Below are 21,025 nucleotides of genomic sequence, written 5' to 3'. Positions count from 1 at the left end.
CTGCAGCCTTGTGAGGAGGTGGGAGAATGAGCTTCCCTCTGCCTTAAAATTGCTGGGGGAATTCCCTGGCGATCCAGCGGTTAGGACTCAGCACTTTCACTGTTAAGGGCCCAGGTTCAATCCCTGATCGGGGAACTAATTCCACAAGCTGTGCAGCATGGCCAAAAATAAAAAAATTGCTGGACCCGGTCCCCCTCCACCTTCCACCCACACAGTTAGAGCTCTCCTGTACCACAAGGACTGAGAAAACCCAGCTCTGACTGTACAGTGATCCCACTGAGAATCTGATATATCCCAGGAGCCCTGAGGCTTCTGAGGCTCTGCGGATGTGTAAAGAAAGTTCCTTCACTGTCCTCCCCAAAGTTACTCTTAAATTTTGGTGATCTTAGTAGAAGCCAGTACCTAACAGAATGGGTGAGGAAAAGAAGTAAATAGAAACTAGTTAAATTCCTTGTCCCTCTCCACAGAAGAACCATCTTCCTTTTCTGAAGCACACCCCCTTTTATTAAGATCCCTAAACCCTCATCAGATAATCAAGTAGGCACAGATCCTGGATGTTTCAGAACCTGACACTAGTCATACACACACACACACACACACACACACACACACACACACACACACACACACACACACTACATTCACTATGCGTCCCCTTGTCACATTCAGCCACACTCTCAGCACGCAGCAGCTTCCTCTGAAAACCTTTCCCTGTTCCATACGTACCTCCAACTCCACCCCTGTTCCCCCACAGGAAATAAGAAATGGGCCATGTCCAAAGGACCAAGGTTTAATGCCTGATGTTATCTCCATGCATTTATGTAACTGGGCTACTTCTCTAGGCTGCTGCTTTCCCTTCCCCTACCCAGTGCTAATCTCCTTTCTGACCGCTCAGCCCAGCAACAGTGAGCCAGTAAAACACAGAATGACCAGCAAAACTGAAGGGATACCTGCCTTTGCTGCCCTTTCTCATGGGACTTGCAGACCCTAAGACCTGGGCTCCAGTGAGGCAGGTGCAGTGTGTGAGATCTGTGACTCTCCTCCAAGATAGATCTAGCTTAAAAAAAAAAAAAAAAAAAAAAAAAAAAAGAGGCATCTAGCTTTTCCAGACAGACCACTGGTGTGTGTACACACACACACACACACACACACACACAGAGCAGACCAATTCTAATATTCAATATTTGTAAAACTGGCCCCGGCAGAGTACTCAAACCTCTGCTTTCAACACATCGTTTTACCTGCAAGGCAAAAATAACAGAGGTGGTAACTGCTGTTACCTGGCTACCTAAATAAAAGCTGGAGGGGAAAGGAGATAGGGAAGGAGCATCCTTGCAGATGTGAGAAGGGAAGAGGTTATGTAAGAGACCTAAGACTTCAGGTTCTAATCCCCTGCAGTTCTGACAGAACCAGAGAGCAACAAGCAAAGTAGAGGAAGAAATGGGTAAGATGTCTATTATAAAGCTCCCAGGCAAGCTGGGTTTACATGAGGCAAGCTGGCAGTCTTGGGCCTATTCATTAGAACTGGAATAAAAGAGCTCTAAACAGGAGTTCCAGCCCTCACTGGTGGAAACATACTATTAAAAAAAGAGCCAGGGACAGAAAACTTACAGTTCATTCTTTTTTCATGCAGTCATCTAGAAGCTACTCACCTAGTCTGTGTGGCCTCATCTTCCTTTCCTAAACCACTTATAATCTGATAATCTGATTACCTGTCTTATATCTACTTCACACTTACCCATCCAACCCACCACTTCTTAGATCCATGCCTTAGGTGCCTCCTCTGGCTATCTAGACCCCAACCCAGGAACATAAACATACACATTCCAAGACATAGAGCCCCCTCACATTCTAAACTTCGCTTCCTCCTTCAGGAAGGTCCACCTCCCTTAATTCCAAAAGTTCTAAGCCTCTACCTGACCTTCAAGATCCAGCTCAAATGCCACTCCTCCACAAAGCTCTCCCTGATAGCCTACAGCAGGACAGGATCTGACCACACATATCACTCTAAATGGGCTTCCTCCTCCGGCACTGTTCTACTTCTTTTTTAAAATTTTTTATTATTTTTTTTCTGCGGTACGCAGGCCTCTCACTGTTGTGGCCTCTCCCGTTGCAGAGCACAGGCTCCGGACGCGCAGGCTCAGCGGCCATGGCTCACGGGCCCAGCAGCTCCGCGGCATGTGGGATCTTCCCGGACCGGAGCATGAACCCGTGTCCCCTGCATCGGCAGGCGGACTGTCAACCACTGCGCCACCAGGGAAGCCCTGAACTACTTCTTTACGTTATAATAACCTAGAGTACATCTTTTCTCCTCTACTAAATGTTGTTTTATGCGTTTCTGAATGCACTGAATTTCTTTCATAAGACAGACATTCAGTAGAAACTGTTAAATGCAACTTGGTGTAATAGAAAGAACAGTACAACGTTCAGAAGGTGGGGTCAGAGTCCTGGCTTCACTGCCTACCCGCCCATTTATTCCTCATCAAGTCAGTCTTAGCTTCCTTATCTGAGAGATAAGGTAAAGGATACTGTGGCAGCCATGGAAGTGCCTGCTCAGATTTCTCAAGAAAGAACTTTCCATTCAGCTGCAAAGAATGCAGTTAGCTGACAGCACCTCCAGGACCCACCTCAGCCCTACTCTTCCTGGGCAGCTCCCCAGCTAATGACTAAGCACAGGGCTTACTACAGTCATAGTGAGCATGGGCTCACTATAGTTCCCACCACCAAATTCTTTCCTCTTAGAAAGAGGGAAAAGGAGAAACCACAAGTGCCATTTCAGGACAATGGGACAGAACAGATATATACAAGCTTTTAATTTCTCTTTGTTCCAATCGGAGTACTTTACTCTCCTTCCTGAGTTTTCGACTTTGAAAATAATTCTCCCCATGCCACTTCTTTGACTCAGAACAAAGGAAAAACAGGAAAACCAGCCATTCTGGCTTGCCAAAGAACCAAGAGAAAAAAGAAATTCTTTTTTTTTTTCCTGAAAAAATGTTTATCTTAGAATTAACAAAACATGCTAGTAAAAGCATTAACAGGGCTTCCCTGGTGGCGCAGTGGTTGAGAGTCCGCCTGCCGATGGAGGGGACACGGGTTCTGTGCCCCAGTCCGGGAGGCCACAACGGTGAGAGGCCCGCGTACAGCAAAAAAAAAAAAAAGCATTAACATTATACCCTCAATGTCGCAACTATCTAAACAGTCATTCTCAAGCCAGGCTGTACTTTAAAACCACCTTAGGATACCTGCTTAGGCCCTATCCAAATATTCAGAAACTCCAGGGGCTGGGGAGAAGGGGCACAGGCACAGTATTTAGGAAACGCTCGCCAAATGATCTTATAATTGGGAACTGCTTTAACATATACAAGACTATTATGCTGAAGGAAAATCAAGATGCAAAGGCGGGGAAAAAAAAAAGATGCAAAGGTGGTCTACAACTTTATTCAACAATCAGCAGTTAATTCTCATCATTTTTTAACTGATGACCTTCTAGATAGGGTTTTTTTGAGTTTTTTGTTTTGTTCTGTTTGCTTTGTTTTAAAATACTGATTGGGGTAATATAGTTGTTCCCAAACTTCTGGATTTCATGAATGGGTCTTTCATTTTTTTTCAATTTAGGGAGACTAACCTAAGGTGGCAGACTCTAAATTGTATAACTTAAGGACAATTAAAAAAAAACACAGACACACAAACCTCATATATTGCTGGTAGGACTGTAAAATGGTGCAGCTGCTGTAGAAGTTGGTTTGGCAGTTCCTCAAAACATTAAACAGAGTTACCACAGGACCTAGCAATTCCACTCCTAGGTACATATCTGAGAGAAATGAAATGTACGTCCACACAAAAACCTGCACACCAATGTTCACAGCAGCATTATTTATAATAGCCAAAATGTGGAAAACCCCAATGTCCATCAATTGATGAATGGATAAACAAAAAGTGGTATAGCTACACAATGGAATATTATTTGACAATAAAAAGGAATGAAGTACTGATACACACTACAATATAGATGAAATTTGAAAACATTACGTTGCATAAAAGAAGCCAGACACAAAAGGTCACATACTGTAAGATTCCACTTATATGAAATACCCAGAATAGGCAAATCCATAGAGACAGAAATTAGATTAGTGGTTGCCAGGGACTGGGGAGAGGAGGCAATGGGGAGTGACTGCTAGTAGGGACCTATGTGGTTTCTTTTGGGGGTGATAAAAATGTTCTAACATTAGATAGCAGTAACAGTTGCACGTCTCTGTGAATTGTACATTTTAAAAGGGTGAATTTTATGGTATGTGAATTATATCTCAATATAGCTGTTATAAAAAACACCCACACAATTACTATACATTGTTTTCAGTATTTAAACACCAAAAAACCCCCCACAAAAACCTAAGAAGGACAAAAATCCCAGAATAAAGTACAGTCCTTTAATACATTTAATTTATGAAAAAACTCATTATGTTGTATTTTCACATTTTATCATAGACGGATGAGAACTCTGTCAAATACCTTAGACAAAGCAGATCTGGACATTTAAAAGGGATGTTAGTTACTTTTCTCACTCAACTAAGTACTAAGCAGTTGAGATGAAGCAATAATCATCTCAAATGCAGGCCTCAAAATGCAAGAACCAAAGGAAAATAAAGGATAAAATATTAAATACGCTTGCAATTCAAAATAGAAAATTAACACAATTCTTGAAAACAAAATAAAACCAAGCAAAAAACTCTGTCCCAAACCAACCCTGCTCTAAGAACCAGCTCTGAGATTCACTAATATGAACAGAATGACGCTTGGCATTTGAATTCCAGTTCTGTCCAGTACTAAGCTGGTGATCTTGAGCATGTGGCTTAACCTAAACCTCAGTTTCCTTATCGGTACACAGAGAAAAATAAGTAGGGGGTGGTTCAAATGAGATCATGGAAATCAGTGTCATTCGTGGACCAACGGACCATTGCTGGTCCACAAACTGTTAGCAGTCTGCATCAAGATATGGACAAAAACAAAACATAAGCATTTAAAACATCTTATAGCAATTTGATGCAGTTGATGTTTGTTGAATCTAATAGTAAAAATGCCTATATTCTGTATGTCTTTTTTTCATGTTATTTCTCTAGTAATTTAATTTTTCTAATACTACTATTCTAGTTCTATGTTAGAAAAGTACTTTATATTTCAAGTGATATATCACAATAAAGCTAGAAAAAAAAGAAAGAAAGAAAAGTACTGGTCTGCAACAGCCTGGGGGGGAAAAAACACTGGTCGTTCACCACAAAAATTTGAGAAGCTCTGATATCAAACACTTATACTGAGTGTTGAGCATAAAGAATTCTCAAAATGTTAATTTCCTCTCCATCTATTGGACTCTATAGTCAGTCACTAAGTGCTTACGAAGATCCTCCTAGGCAAAAGATAGTGCTGTGCAGGTGCAGTGGCTGCAGGGCTAAAGAAATTTAAGGAATTTACTTGCAGAAATAAAACCCACCTAATATAGAAGAAACAATGTAAAAGAAAGTCAGTACTAGCTCTAAGTGATATTTTTTTAAAAATTCTGAAAAACTAGGGCTCTTTTCAGGTTAAAGTGTCCAAGGAGGTTTTGTCAGAGAAAGTGTGATTAGAACTGGGCCTGTGAAGGCTGCATAGAATTGAGGCAGCTGAGAGGAGGAGGGGAACTTCAGCAGAGAATTTGCCAGAGTAAAACCAGAGAGGGAGCCACTATGAATAGAGGAGTCTTAACAGGAAAAAAATGGAAAAGAGGGTTGGAACCGGCTTTACGGGAAAACCTGGTCTTTGTCTATCAATTCGAGGATTTAGAACATAAGCCTGGGACTAACGGAAGATTTCTGAGCTGAAAAACAAAATGATCAAACTGGGGTCGCACAAGCAGGAGCACATATCCTACTGGTGTATCACTAAACATATCACTCTCTGTAAAGTCTCAATCTTTTTCCTTTTACTGCATTCACTCTGCAAAAGATCCCAACCTCAGATCAATGCAACCATTTGCTTTCTAGACTCCTGGATTCAAATCTAGACTCAGATTTGCTAGAGGAAACCAAACAACCCTGCAAAATGATACACAACAAATGTGGTCTCCAACCTGAACAGGTCCTCAGCCTGGCCCAGCAAATCCTTAGTGTTCCTGGTCCTCTCCCTCTTCTCCTTCCCAAGGAACAGCTGTTTCTAACTTTCACCATTACCCTCAAGCCCCTTTACTCCACTGCTTCCCACACTTCTCAGCTGGTGTCTCAGGTCCCTTCCTCTCAGAAAACTGAGATCATCAGAAACGAACTGTCTCAATTCTCTCCACCCAAGCCTAAAAACATACATATTTCAAATGAATCTAAGCCCTCCATTTGTGTATGATCAATTACTTCTCCCTCAGTTGCTTCTCCCTCGTTCCTCATTTGTTTCCAATTTTCTCTTTATACTGGCTCCATTCCCATATGTTATGAGTTGCTCAAAGCTCCGCCATCTTAGGGGGTGGGAAAACCCCCCAAAACAAAACAAACAGCTTTCCTTGACCTCATATTGGCTGCTCCTCCACTCCTCCTTAAGTGATGATGCTCCTCAGGCTTGCATCTTTTTCTTCTTTTGGTGGCCCTGCCACACAGCTTGGAGGATGTCAGTTCCCCAACCAGGGCTTGAACCCGGGCCACGGCAGGTATCATAAGTGTTCAACACATGCTTTCTAAGCTGAAGTAGACAAGTTTCGAAGTTGAGGGAGGAGAGGATGGGGCTGGAGATTTGGAGGCATCAGGATGTAAGGTGGTGTGTCAAGTTGTGAAAGTAGATAAACTTACTCAAGAGAGTTCTGAGAGGAGTAAGGAAGCCAGGGCAGACTTCTTTGTCACCCTGTAACTGCAGAGGGCTCATTTATATGAGCTCTTCCTTCCAGTTCCTTAAGGGCAGGAACTCTGTTCTATTCATCTCTGTCCACCTGGTACTGAGCACACACGGCACAGTACATGTTAGGAGCTCAGTAACCTTTTACTCAGTTGTATAAGTGCCACTGATAATAGAGGGAGGTAAAATACTTCAGGGACACAGAGGAAGAAGTGACTACTTTGGCCCAGGAGGGCTGGAAATAGAGGTTTTCAGCGGGACAACTGAGCTCCTGAAAGAGAAGTTCATCTGGCAGAGAAGTGGCAAGAACTTCAAGTCGAGGGAACAAGCAGGAGCACAGGTACCAAAGCATGAAAGAGCACAATGCAGACACACCCTTTCCGTAGGTTTGGGAGTCAAGTGCATGAGATAGAAAAAAATGATAGGGAGCTTTAGAAAATCAGCTGAGAGGATCAGAGTCAGACTGCCAAAGGCCATGGACACCCACCTAAGGATAGGAACTTGACCGTGGGCGGCCAAAGAGGAGTTTTAAATTTAATCTGAAATGACCAGATTGACTTTTTATAACGGTAATTATGTAGTGGCAGCACCAAGGGCCAAGAATTGAGAGACTCAAGGGAAGGAGCTTAATTAAAGGCTGATGGCCCGGCTAACAAACCCAAGCAGAAGGCTTATCCTCCTTAAGCCTTCTACTCGAGGGAAAGGAGGAAAGGGAATGAGAAATCCATTTTATAAAAACTCAAGATTTAAGTCAAGCGACCAGTGAATCCCAGCTCCTGCTGACCACCAAGCTGGACACCTACTTTTTTCGGGTCTAAACTGGATGGAAAGTTCCGAAGTGGAAATGCCCGGGAAGCTTCTGTCTTACTATAAGGGTTTCAAGCCCCTTCCCATCACAGCCGCACCGCTGCGCGAGGACCTATCTGTGTAGAATGGCGTCGGGAAAACGAGGGGACGTCCCAGAAGAGTTGGAAACGCCGCGGCTCCCACACAGGACGCGGGGTGGGGACGCGTGCGCACCTAAAGCGCGCGCCCCGCCCCCTGCCTTTAAACCGGGTGACGGGAAAGGGAACTCCGCGCCTCTCAGAAGAGCCCCCGCGGCTTCGAAGGGACGCAGTCCGCTTAGAGCCCTCTCGCCCAGACACTCACCCGCTCCCCGCCGGTCCTCAGTGTCCCCGCGGAGGCAGCAGCTGCCGCTGCATTTCCCGCCACCCGGCTGGGCTAGACCAGACCCCGCCTACGTGGGGAGCGGGGCGGGGAGAGCGGGGCTGGTCCATATGACCCCGAGCGGTCGGGGGAGTTGGTGATGAAGTAAGGAAAAGTGAAGCGAGTACAAGTATTCTTTTATCTGAGTCGATCCCTTATATTGAGCGCCAACTCACAGCACAACGGATTTGCTGCTGACTTAAGATAATTGGGATCTAAGTCCGATTAGAGGTGAATTTACAAACATTCTGCCCCTGCACCTAGTCAAGTGGATTATTCCAAAGTCTTAACAAGGTTAGTTAGAAAAGTTAGGTTTTATTTGTGAGGAAATGGAGAGCTCAGCTACGTGGAAGAGTGGGTCTTTTGCGGGGCTGGGGTGTCTGTCTTACTATAGGTATAGGTTTAAAGCTTGCACAATACGCAGGAGGCTCCTAAAAGGAAGAGGTCAACACAAGTATTCATCGTCAGGTCAGGGTCTTCTCTGGCTTCTGTTGAGATGAGTGTATTTTCCCAACAACAAAAGAAAATAGGGATCAAAAAAATAATATCTTGTGAATAATTAAAATTTGAATGGAAGGAATCAATTTCTGGGACAGGTAAAGGGTTAGATTTGCTGAAGATGAAAGGACAGATGAGAGAAAAATGAAAAGACACACACAAAAATGGAAAATAAAGAAGACTATAGAACTAGTGATAAAAGCAGAAAGATGCCATTTGAAGAGTGTTTTGGGCTGCTCTAAATTAAAACGGAGGGTCAAATCCTCTCCCTCCTATGTCCCCCACCCCTACCTCTGCATTTGCTCCAGGCATCAGGTTTCCTGTTTTGGCCTTAGGGAGCTCTTCTGGGCTTAAGCACCACCTGCTTGGAGGCCACATTGCGGGTGTGTCAGGCAGAACAGTTAAGCTACTTAATTTTTCTAGATTCTAGGCTCACCCACCTTTTGCTTAGGTTGGGAGCTCAGTGGCCCAGGGCCTCCAAAGAGATCCATTATGCCAGAATGCACGCAAAACCCAGCCAGTGGATATAGATAGGTTGATGTGGATTTTTATAGAACAGTTCAAACCCCAGTGTTCACTTTTCTCAGAGCTACCTCCCCACCCAAGTCCCTGGGGCAAGCATTTCTGAGATAAGTAGGCTACACCCTCGGGTTAACTACTCCAAAACTTTTTGGCATCCTGATCTGGGGCTGATACCTCCATTTCGTCCACCACGCCCAGCTGCTTCTACCAACTCTTGGAATGCCTCATCTCCTCCACTTCTTTCCATCTGCCTCCTCTGAGGAGTAACTAACTGCTTCCCTGCTCCCTCAGAAACCTAGAGCCATACACTTGACTGGCAGCAGGGTAAAGGCCAGAAGCTTAAGGTCTTGGTTCCCTGTACTTACCACACTGGGTTGGGAGAGGAAGGTATAGGGTGACACCTCTTTTCCCTTCCCTACCTCTCGTGCCATGCCCCAAAACTCAGACACAGTCACATTCACTCACAGTCATACGCACAATCATGCACACACAGCGGCGAAGAGAGGTGGGATGGGGAGGAAGGGAAGTTTGCACCAAACAGCTCATGAATGCAACTTGAAAGATTTCACACGGCAAAAGGCAAAAAAATAAAACACACACATAAATTTAAAAATAAAGAAGTACATGCCCCTCCCCACAGTCTCTTTCTTTATCCAGGGGCTGGCTCAGCCCCTCCATGTAAACCCAGAAGCTTCCTATTCCCTCTATTCAGCTGGAGCTTTTACAGGGCCTGGGTCTTCAGTTCAACAGGTTCCCCTGTGCCCTCTGGTTGTCCATTGGAGTCACTGGGCTTGGCACCCTTGAGAATAGACAGTCTCTCAGAAACACTCTTGAGCCGGGGGAAGAGGAGAAAGTCATAAAGGAGACTGCCCAGGCCTGCTCCAATGATTGGGCCCACCCAGTACACCTGCAGGAAGAGGAAAGGAATAATCAGGTTTGGGGAGGGGACCAAGAGCAAGGCTGCTCTTTTTCCAACCCCATTGTTGTAAAACAGACATCCTGCACTCAGCAATTACAGCTGGGCACTATTTAAGTAGAAATCAGTGTTTGTTTGTTTATTTTAAAACTTTAGACTCCTGCACTGCCTGCATCAAGGAACTTACCATTTCTTTTCCGACTCATTAAATTATACCTTTATCCCACACATTCTTAGCACATGTATATTCTATTTTTTGCTATAAGTTTGTACTAGTTTCCATATTGCGTTGAAAATTTCGTTTTAATTGTGGTAAAATACACATAACATGAAATTTACCATCTTAACCATTTCTAACTGTACAGTTCAGTAGTGTTAAGTATATACATGTTGTTGTGCAGCCCATCTCCAGAACTTTTTCATCTTGCAAAACTGAAATTCTATACCTATTAAACAACTCCCCATTTCCCCCTCTCCCCAGCCCGTTACCTACCATTTTGCTTTGTTTCAATAAATTTGACTACTCTAAATACCTTGTATAGGTAGAATTATATAATATGTGTCTTTTTCTTTTCTTTTTTCTTTTTCTTTTGGCTGCTTTTGGGTCTTTTGCTGCCTGTGGGCTTCCTCTAGTTGCGGAACTTCTGGGACCTCTCTAGTTGCAGAGAGCAGGGGCTATTCTTCATTGTGGTGTGTGGGCTTCTCATCGTGGTGGCTTCTCTTGTTGCGGAGTATGGGCTCTAGGCGCATGGGCTTCAGTAGTTGTGGCTCGCAGGCTCTAGAGCGCAGGCTCAGCAGTTGTGGCATATGGGCTTAGTTGCTCCGCGGCATGTGGGATCTTCCCGGACCAGGGCTCGAACCCGTGTTCCCTGCATTGGCAGGCAGATTCTTAACCACTGCGCCACCAGGGAAGTCCCCAATATGTGTCTTTTTCTGATTGGATTATTTCACTGAGCGTAATGTCCTGAAGGTTCCTCCATGTTGTATATAGCATGTATAGAATTTGCTTCTTTTTGAAGGCTGAATACTATTTTATTGTATGTATATACTACATTTTGTTTATCCATTCATCTGTGAGGGACACTTGGATTGCTTCCACATTTTGGCTCCTCTAAATAATGCTGCCATGAAAATGGGTGTACAACTCTGAAAAGTTTTTTGAATTATTTTCATACGTTTAGCTGGTATATGGCCAAACAACACAAAAATAGCCAATTTTTATTGAGGACTTATTCCATATCAGATTCTGTGCTAAATATTTCACACATATAATTTTCACATTTATTTCTCATAACATCCCATTTTTTAGTTAAGGAAACTGAGATGCAGAATGATTGATTTATTTGTCATGGTCACACATGAAGCTAGTAAAGTGCTAGAACTGGGATGAAGCCCAGGCCCACTTGTGCTCATACATATCCTGGTCTCTGAGAGTAGAAGCTTCTGTCTTCCTGATCAGTATTCTGTCCTCTTAGCTCCTAGTTTGGAATCCAGTGAATACTTAGTAAAAATCCCTAACTAACTAGTGAAGGAACAATATGAACAAGAGCCTATCTTTCTAGCAAAATAATGAATCCTGCTCACACAGGCATGCAAACTCTGTGCAGCCCCCTTAGCTGAGTGTTGGTAGAGCAGTCAACACATCCAGATGGAAAGCAGGAACCAAACCTGGGAACCTGCAGTCCACACCCATGCAGGAGGGCCTCAGGATCTTGCCCTTCTCCTCTCACTCACCCAGTGGTTGGTGAAGTTTCTGGTAAGAATGGCAGGAGCAAAGGAGCGGGCAGGGTTCATGCCTGCACCAGTATAATACATCTGCAAAAGACACAGTTGTAACTGAGACGCTTCCCACCCACTCCACCCCAGCTTCTCTCCCACCACCCACCTGCCCACCAAGGGTTGGCACCTTGCCTCCAGCCAGCAGCAAGTAGGGGTGAACAACCTGCATGGAAGTCCCAGGAGTGGGGTGAAGTCACTAATGCCCCATCTGGGGACAGACCATGGATCCCCCGGCAAAACCCACATCTACCCATGATGCATGCCTTTCCACCTTGGGGTCAAGAAGGACTAGATAAAGCCATCACAAGAGAGGAGAATAGGGACTTCCCTGGCAGTCCAGTGGTTAAGACTCTGCACTCTCAATGCAGGGGCACGGGTTTGATCCTTGGTGTGGGCAGGAAGAATGCTTAAAAGTTGACAAAGGCTTGGGGGACCGGGAATCCTTAAAGAAGAAGTTGTTCCCCTCTCCTGCTTACCCCAAAGAGGTGCCCCAGGGTGAGGGAGAAGCCAACGGCCAGGGCCACGGAGCCCAGGCGGCCATTCCGCCTCTCGTCGTATGTGGCAAAGATGCAGAGCACGAACTGGAGCGTCAGGAAGATCTCCACTATGGTGGCCTGGCCCACACTCACCCCAGGGTGCAACTGGGCAAAGGAAGAAGAAGGGGGGCAGTGCATTAGGGCTGTCACAGCCTTACCTACTCAAGGCTTCCCCGGCAGGAACCCCCTTACGGCATCCATTCCGTGGAGAGGAAGGATAATACAACCTCTTTCATAGTAATTGTATTTGCTCCTTAATTTCTCCTAATAATACACCTTCATAGTAGAAATAAATGCACCCACTAATATGGATGAGGAAACTGAGGCCCCATAAGGTAAAATAAGTTTCTTCAAGAACCTGCAGGAGTTGGAAGAAAAGCTGGGACCTGAACTCAGGTCCAGGGCTCTATGACTTCCTTATCCCTCCACAGCACCTGTGATCCTCCCCACCCTGAACACACACACACACACACACACACACACACACACACACACTGTCCCAGACCCGTGGGGAACTGATCTACCTGCACTTCAGGAAGGAAGTCAGGGCACCAGGTTCCCCCAGCCCCACTCAGCCAACCATTACCGTGTTAAGTGCTAGGTTTCCTCGGATGGCAGTTGGGGTAACACTGTACAGCACGGCAGCCCCAGCCACGGCTCCCAGGAGTTGGGCTACCATGTAGCAGAAGGCACGGAGCAGGGACATCTGGGAGCCCACAAGGAAGGCGAAAGTGACTGCAGGATTGACATGGGCTCCACTGATGTGGCCCACAGCCTGCACCAGTGTAGCCAGGGCCAGGCCAAAGGCCAAAGCCACCTGCAAGATATGCAGTGGTCCAGGGGCCCAACGCAGTGAGGCCCCTAGCCCGAAGAAGACATAGAAGAGGGTGGCAAAGAACTCAGCAGATATGGCCCTCCAGAAGGAGGCTGACCGCAGTTCCCACATGGCACGGGGGATAGGCACAATGCCTGGGTCCCTGATACCCCCCTGGTCTGATCTGGATGGACAGCCCCCTTTATAGAGAACTTTTAATCCCTGGGAGGGGCAGGCTGAGGTGGCTGGCCCAGCCTCTTAACCCCTTCACAGCTGCAGAGGGCTGGGACCACTCTTGTGCATCGGATAAAGCTGCTGCATTTTCCCCTCCCTCCTCAATTGGGAGATGAGCACAGCCATGGGTGTGAGGGTGGGGATAGGGTCAGGGCTCGTGTCAGGCTCTGAGAGAAAAGGCCCAAGAACAGGGGAACTGGAGGAATCTGTCTTTCTCAAGTCAAAGTTGAGGTTCATAGTCCTGACTGACATCTATATTAGAACATTCCTCAACTCTGCTTGGGAGGTTAGTGAAGCTGAGTTCACTTCATGGAGTATGAGACTGCTCCTGGGGGCCTCCAGGTTCCTCTGAACAAGCTGGGGTAAGGGTGGGGGTGGGGATCAAGAGTGGGGTGCAGCAGGGAAGTTGGATAGCTGAAGAGAATCCTTTAGTTCTCTGGGATTAGAGGGCCTTCTCCCATTGGCTGGTTTGGGCTGGAATCTGTGGACCCTGCAGCTCTGGGACAGAATAGTTCTGCTGCGTCTGGCTTTCTCTGAGCTCGGGTTCCCTCCCCCTGACCCATGCCAGCACCTCCCTTTCCAAACACTCAGCCTGGCCTTTTATTTTTATTATCTATCTATCTATCTATCTATCTATCCATTTATTTTTTGCCACACCGCACGGCTTGCAGGGTCTTAGTTCCCAGACCAGGCATTGAACCTGTGCCCCCTGCAGTGGAAGCTTGGAATCCTAACCACTGGACTGCCAGGGAATTCCCAGGCTGGCCTTTTAAACCACAGAGATAGAGAGCAGGAAAATGCTATCTTCCATGGACAGGCTGAGAGAGGGGTTGGGGAGCTGGGGAGGGGAAAAGGGGTGAGTAGTGAAATCTCAGACTCAGTGTGTACTTCATCTTTCTGAACTCTAAGATCATAGCAGGAAGTACTGAGAGGAAGGAGACTGAGTCACGCCTATGAAGCAATGGGAGTGTCTAATTCCTCCTAAACTGGCTGTGATCAGGATACTGGAGTCCTAAACCTCTATGCCTAGGGAAAGGTCTGGGGGTGTGGGTATCTGGGGAAGCAGGCTGGTCAAGGAGAGAGGAAAGGACAAGATGGGGAAGAAAAGCTTGGGGAAAGAGGTTCAGTTGTGGACAGGCTTAGTGAGGGACTTGGGATCTAGAGATGGGGGCTGTGTGGTGGCGGAGAAGGCAGAATGGGACACACTGATAGGCTCCACCATCTCCACATCGTGGCAAGTCACAGAGATCACAAGCTGTTTCCGTGTGAAACACTGGAATTGGGAGTCACATATAGGCTATTGAGAAGGGGATGTCATGAACAAAGGACTATTCTGTGCACTTGAAATCCATAAAGAATAGCAGTAACAACAAAAATCCTGGCTTTACCACTTTCTAGGTGGGGAAGTTACCCCACTAGATACAAACTCCAGGAGGGCAGGGACTTGTCGATTTGCATGCAAACCCCATGCTTGACACACAGTATGCAGTAAATAAGTATTTGTTGAATAAATTAATGTAAGCTCTCTGAGCCTCAGTTTTCTCTGAATCGAATAAGGTAATGTAGGTACAAGCCCAGGATGGTGCCTGGCACAGAACAAAGCACTTAATAAATTGGAGCCATTTGATGAGGGTTTTATCAACAGGAACCATTAACCCTATAGCCTCTTATAGTAAGGAATAGAAGGGCAAAGGGCAGCTAATTTGGTGCCCTTGTAGACACCAAATAAAATGGTTAAATTTCCTTATTTGGAGCTACCAACCTCTCTCCTTCACTCTTTTAAAAAATTAATTAATTAATTAATTAATTATTTTTGGCTGTGTCGAGTCTTCGTTGCTGTGCAACGGGCTTCCTCTAGTTGCTGCGAGTGGGGGCTACTCTTTGTTACGGTGCGCTGGCTTCTCATTGCGGTGGCTTCACTTGTTGCAGAGCACGGGCCCTAGGCACCCAGGCTCAGTAGTTGTGGCACGTGTGCTCCATAGTTGTGGCTCACGGGCTCTAGAGCACAGGCTCAGTAGTTGTGGCGCACGGGCTTAGTTGCTCCGTGGCATGTGGCATGTGGCATCTTCCCGGACCAGGGCTCAAACCTCTGTCCCCTGCATTGGCAGGCAGATTCTTAACCGCTGCGCCACCAGGGAAGCCTGTCCCCTTTACTCTTTATCAGATGTTGATAAGAACCCCATGGAGAACTGAACCCCAGCCCTTTTCCTTTCACATCAGCCTCCCTACTTAGCTGAATGCCAAACTTTCAAACTAGGGATGAGCTCTCAAAAGCTCACATGAATTTTTGCATATCTTTACATGTAATTAGCATACACAATGTTTTCTATTAGCCTAGCCTCCTGAAGGAAAAAAAAAAAAAAAGCTGTCTCTCTCTTGAGGAATGGAACCCAGCCTTCCCCAAGACTGCTGCTTGGTATGGGTGGGGTTCTTATCTATGCCAGTACTCCAGAAGTCACTGAGAAAGCCACTGCCAGCCTGCCTGGTCTACCTGCTGGTGAGCCACGGCAAACTGCAAAGTGGAGAACTTCATGCCCTGGCCCTGGCCTATATAGCTCCTCTTGCTCATCTGAAAGGGACCAGAGATGCTAAGACCAGGGGTGGAGGACACATACATCCCTCCCACTGGCCCACGGCTCCCACCATCTATCCACAAAGGCAGCTTTGAGCAGAATCTGCAGCAAGTCACCCAAATTCCTGAGTTGCTGAGCCTAACTCATTGGCCTATTGCATCGTATTGAAAGTGGCTTAATGAGTGGATGCACGGAGCAGGGGTGCCCCCTCTTTTGTTCATTCCGTAAAGTCCTAGCCATCCACCCTCCTTAACTACCTAATGTCGTCCTACTCAGGGAGAGGGGCTGCTGCTTACCTGAGAGACCAGCTAGGCTGCAGTCACCCATGGCAGTACCAGGTAGAGGAGGACTGAGGCCAGGATAGCTGCTGTGTCTGGGCCAGAACGCAGGATACCCGCTGGAAAGGGTCAAGCCATTGGGCCCACAACAGTGCCAGAGGCAGGGCCGGATTTGTCTGGGCCCCACTGACCTCATCAAAAACCTGTGCCAGGCTCACCACCTCCAGCCCTCCAGGCAGGGGATGACAGACTATGCCTGACACGGAGCTCCCACTGGGGCATGATGCCCTAAGGACAAACCCCATAAAGATCAGGGTATCCAGGCTTTCAGCCAATACCTCTCTCCAAAACTGCCAGCTCTGTAGGTCTTGGGGGAGAGGAAGGAGAAGGGAAGGCGGCAAGATCATGCTGTCTTCTCCCCACTGTTCTCCCACCCCTCTCCTCCTTAACCTCTCTCTGTCCCCATCCCCTTTAACAAACTCTCCCAACCAGGCCTCAGCCTCTTCATTCTGTACCTACTGACCCCCAACCACCTGATATGAAAGGAAGAAGGACTAAGAGACAGAATAAGGAAGTGATCAGAGAATAAGGCCCCCTTGGTTGGACTGGGATTTATTTTATTTTTTGTTTTACTATTTTTTAAAATTCTGAGGCAAAATATTTTTATATTTATTTATTTTATTTCCTTTATTTTCTTGGCTGCGTTGGATCTTAGTTGTGGCATGCGGGATCTTCACTGCAGCATGCGGGATCTCTTGTTGTGTCGCGTGGGCTTCTCTCTAGTTGTGGCATGCTGGCTCCAGGGCGCGTGGGCTCTGTAGTTTGTGGCACGTGGGCTCTCTCGCTGAGGCTTGCGAGCTGGACTTAGTTGCCCTGCGGCATGTGGGATCTTAGTTTCCCGACCAGGGATTGAACAAGCGTCCCCTGCATTGGAAGGTGGATTCTTTACCACTGGACCACCAGGGAAGTCCCTGGACTGGAATTTAATGGCGGAGAAGAGGAAATGTCTTGGCTTCAATGGGAGAAGGATGGAGTCTATAGAAAAAGATGGTGGTTTCTCCTCTTTCCAGGAATCTGACCTCCCAGGTCACCAATTTGCCAGCCTGGTCTAGAGTCTCTGTTGGGTGTCCTGCTCCAGTTTGGAGACTGCTGTTCTAGGTCTAGGTGGGTGGAGTTGGGAGATGAGGAACAATTGTTTCAGGTGCTGGAGAAAGAGGCAGCCAGAGACATGAGAGCTCTACTCCTGTGTCAGGGAACATCCCTCATCTCCTTCCTTCAGCCAATACAGAGGAGCCTCATCCCTCAACCTGCCACCCCTAACCCCAGTCACTGCCCTTCCCAAGGCAGCCTTCGACATTTGTACTCACACATTCTCACACCTAGGCATCCACTCTCCCCAGCCTTGGCGCTTCTCTCTCCTACCAAGCTGTTCTTCCTCTTTAGCCCTTCAACCCCAGCCTCACTGAGTGAGGGGCAGGAGCTTATAATGGCTTCAGTCAACCAGAGGTACTCACAGTGAAAGGACAGACTCATTCTTTCACTCCCTAATCATCTCTATGAACTTGGGTTTCAGGAGCCAGAGAGGTAAAGAGGAAAGTTAATGTGTGGATCTGGAAGACAATGAAAAGAATTCCAGGGAAGGGGAAGTAAGGCCATTCCCATCCCTCACCAGAAACAAAGTCAACCAGTGAGAAGGTACCAATGCTGAAAGAGCACTTGGGCCACTGGAATGGGCAACGGAAAGCACCTGTGAGGAATTGCCTGGGAGTGCAGGGGATTCTTGGGGTCAGCACTCGGGATCACCCAGGACACACCCTAGTTCATCTTTGGCTTCTTTTCTGGCTAGTTTGTTCACTTTTTTGCTACCACTCTACTCTATTCTTGTATTTGGGGCTCTTTTCAAGGATTGCCAACGAAGTTTACTTCTAGATTCTCCACCTTTCTCTCTTCTGGCCTTAAATCAACATATAAACATATTTGAAGTTTCTTCCACTAGGAACTGCAGAAATGGATAAAAGGGATTTGTAAAGTAAGAAACATGGGGTAGTTACAGAGTTATTTTAAGTCATACTGGCTTGTGGTAGTAAACATCCTGGAGTCTCATCTAGCTCTACACTTGATTGAGTTATCTCTTGGTTACTAACCATCAGCCTTTCAACCTATTTATATTCCTGGAGCTAGTGATCCTAAGTTTACTCCCCTCTTCAATAACGAAGGCCCGATTTCTGTCCCATAGAGGTGCCATAGGAAGCATAATCCACACTACTAGGGATCAAGTGAGTCTATAAAGCTTAGGGAATCTTCAGGCAGAGCTACTGGTCTTGCTTCATTTCTCCACAGTGGGTCCCATGTGATTACCCACTACCTTTCTGAAGCTACTCCCTAGCCAGCCTGTATCACCAGGACCTAAAGAATAACCCAAGTCTGAGTTCCATAAGAATATCTACTTTACTGACCATACAGGATTGTACGAGGATCAGATGAGATATGCCCAAGCAATATACACAAGTTGGCTGCCTTAAAGTATAAATGAACTGATTCATGAATTAATCAGATATAAACATGATTTATGATTATTTAGTATTGACCACCCTCTCTAACAATTACAATGTGGTTGAACAGCGATATGGTCCTGAGGGGCTGGGTGACCATCCATCTCTGCTTCTACCATGTGGAATCTCTATCCCAGCCCCATATTTAGAGTGCCAGGTCAGCATGTAACCCAACTCCATTGTGTGGACAGTTTCAGTAGGACAAAGGCCGCAGCATAGCACAAGCTAGCAGCCCCTTTGGCTAGCTCCTGATGGCCCCCCTTCTCTCTCTTTCTCTGGTTATGCTTTGCTGACTGCTGACTCCTGGCAAAGCCCAGAACAATCACCAAGCTCTGAGTGCATCATCCCTCTCCCACTCATAGCACTTGGAAAAGACCAGGGCCCCCACGTTAGAAATGGGGTAATCCAAGAAATAAAGAGTAAATACACTGGCCTATCCTGTCCTTTCCTCGTTCACTACTTTCTTTCCTGTGGAGTCAGATACAACTCCAAGCCAGGCAGACCAATGCTCACTATGGGTCAGGTCCTGTTCCAAGCACTTTATATGTGTTATCTCAGATACTGGTATTCCCTTGGATTGCACCTTCAGTTTATTCCCTAAGTACTCTAGTTTACATCCTCTCCTTGGATGACTTCATCTAAGTCATCTCCTCCCCTGAAATTTATATCCATATATCTATGGAACGGTTTACCTACTTGGGTGTCCCACTGACCACAAATTCAGCCTGTCCAAAACGGAACTAATTATTTTCCCCCATCCAAACATGCTTTTCCTTCTGTATTCCCTCATTAAGTCAGAAACCTATATATCAATTTTCCTTCCCCCATCCTCTCACTCCTATCTAACAGTCACCAAAGTTCTATCAGTTCTACCTCTTGGATAGCTGAACCCACACCATGTCCCACCTAACTCTAGTGGCCTTGGACCCTGCTTAACAGTTTCTAGTCTCATCCCCTCCAATTCATTCTCCATGTTGCTGTCAGCTTGACGTTTGTAAAAGTACCTGTAATTTGTCACTTCCCTGTGTTCCCTTCAACAGCTTGTGAATGTCTGAAAGACATTCTTATCAGGGCATACATGACTCTTCATCATCCAGCCTCAACTTTTCTAACTGCTCTCCTCATCTCCTTAGCATGAAACTCCGGCAATACTGTGCTCCTTTTTGTTCCTCAAACACTCTGCTTCATAACCCAGTGCTTTAGTCTAAGCTGTTCCCTGTACCTTGAATGTCTCTTCCTCTTTCTTCTGTCAGGTAAAATTCTATCACTTGCTAATTATTATGCATGGAAACGTTAAAGAGTTAATTACTTGTTCATTAGCAACGAGGCAGGTAAATCATCAGAATGAGGGTGAGTTTATCAGATGGACAGTCAGTCTGTTAAAGTGAAATAATGCAAGCGATGACAGGTAAAGACACTATACCCTGAGCAGGGAATAAAGTAACAGAGTTGTGTCTAAGTGACAGTGTGAGGAATGTGCAGTGATTGCTTCAGCTCTCAGGACCAAGTGGAACCGAGGGAGAAATCCTACAGAAACAGTCCTGGAACTCTTCTCTCATTACTACCAAAATGCAAAGTATTGACAGAGCAGGACTTTAGTGAAGGAAATGTCACCTTCACGCCTTTCCTCCTAGGCTTGAAAAGAATAGAAACCTCTCTTCTCACATACTAAGTAGGATGAAAAGGCTGGGCCAGGCTGACCCCTGGTGGAAGGAATGAGCTATTGCATGCAAGAATCAGCACAAAACTCCCTTTTTAAAAATTTTAAATTATTTTTAAAATATTTATTTATTTGGCTGCATTGGGTCTTAGCTGCGGCATGCAGGATCTTAGTTGCGGCCTGCGGAATCTTTCGTTGTGGCACGTGGGCTCTCTAGCTGTGGCACACGGGCTTAGTTGCCGCATGGCACGTGGGATTTTAGTTCCTTGACCAAGGATTACTCCCGTGTCCCCTGCATTGGAAGGCGGATTCTTAACCCCTGGACTACCAGGGAAATCCCAAAACTGCCTTTTCACTCATTCATTTATTCATTCAAACAGAGTGGACTTCCATGGTGGCGCAGTGGTTAAGAATCTACCTGCCGAAGCAGGGGACACGGGTTCGAGCCCTGGTCCGGTAAGATCCCACAGGCCGCGAAGCCTGCTCGGCAACCAGAGAAGCCACTGCAAAGAGAAGCCCGCGCACCGCAACGAAGAATAGCCCCCACTCACCACAACTAGAGAATGCCCAAGCGTGCAGCAACAAAGACCCAACGCAGCCCAAAATAAATA

General features: G+C 46.3%; 1 protein-coding gene across 1 annotated transcript; it reads right to left on the bottom strand.

Moving 5' to 3' along the window:
* Positions 1 to 9,618: 9,618 nt before the first annotated feature.
* On the bottom strand, positions 9,619 to 13,292 carry MIP (major intrinsic protein of lens fiber). The gene is made up of 4 exons (XM_007467714.1): positions 12,890 to 13,292; positions 12,244 to 12,408; positions 11,723 to 11,803; positions 9,619 to 9,979 (listed from the first exon to the last, which is right to left on the bottom strand). Exons 1-4 carry the CDS (start codon positions 13,247 to 13,249, stop codon positions 9,794 to 9,796), a joined length of 792 nt encoding a protein of 263 aa, XP_007467776.1. The 5' UTR covers positions 13,250 to 13,292; the 3' UTR covers positions 9,619 to 9,793.
* Positions 13,293 to 21,025: the final 7,733 nt, after the last annotated feature.

This window comes from Lipotes vexillifer, unplaced genomic scaffold (genome assembly GCF_000442215.2).
Source record: "Lipotes vexillifer unplaced genomic scaffold, Lipotes_vexillifer_v1.1 scaffold387, whole genome shotgun sequence".
Taxonomy (NCBI): Eukaryota; Metazoa; Chordata; class Mammalia; order Artiodactyla; family Lipotidae; genus Lipotes; species Lipotes vexillifer.
The sequence above is the reverse complement of the archived record's forward strand: the minus strand, read 5'-3'. Positions and strand labels throughout refer to the sequence as shown.

What these genes read in the sequence shown, in the direction of transcription:
- MIP (XM_007467714.1), bottom strand. Translation starts at nt 13,249, where the DNA reads ATGTGGGAACTGCGGTCAGCCTCCTTCTGGAGGGCCATATCTGCTGAG. An exon ending in GAAACCTAGCACTTAACACG is followed by an intron (nt 12,409 to 12,889) that starts GTAATGGTTGGC and finishes TCCTTTGCCCAG; the next exon opens with TTGCACCCTGGGGTGAGTGT. An exon ending in GAAACTTCACCAACCACTGG is followed by an intron (nt 9,980 to 11,722) that starts GTGAGTGAGAGG and finishes CTCTTCCTGCAG; the next exon opens with GTGTACTGGGTGGGCCCAAT.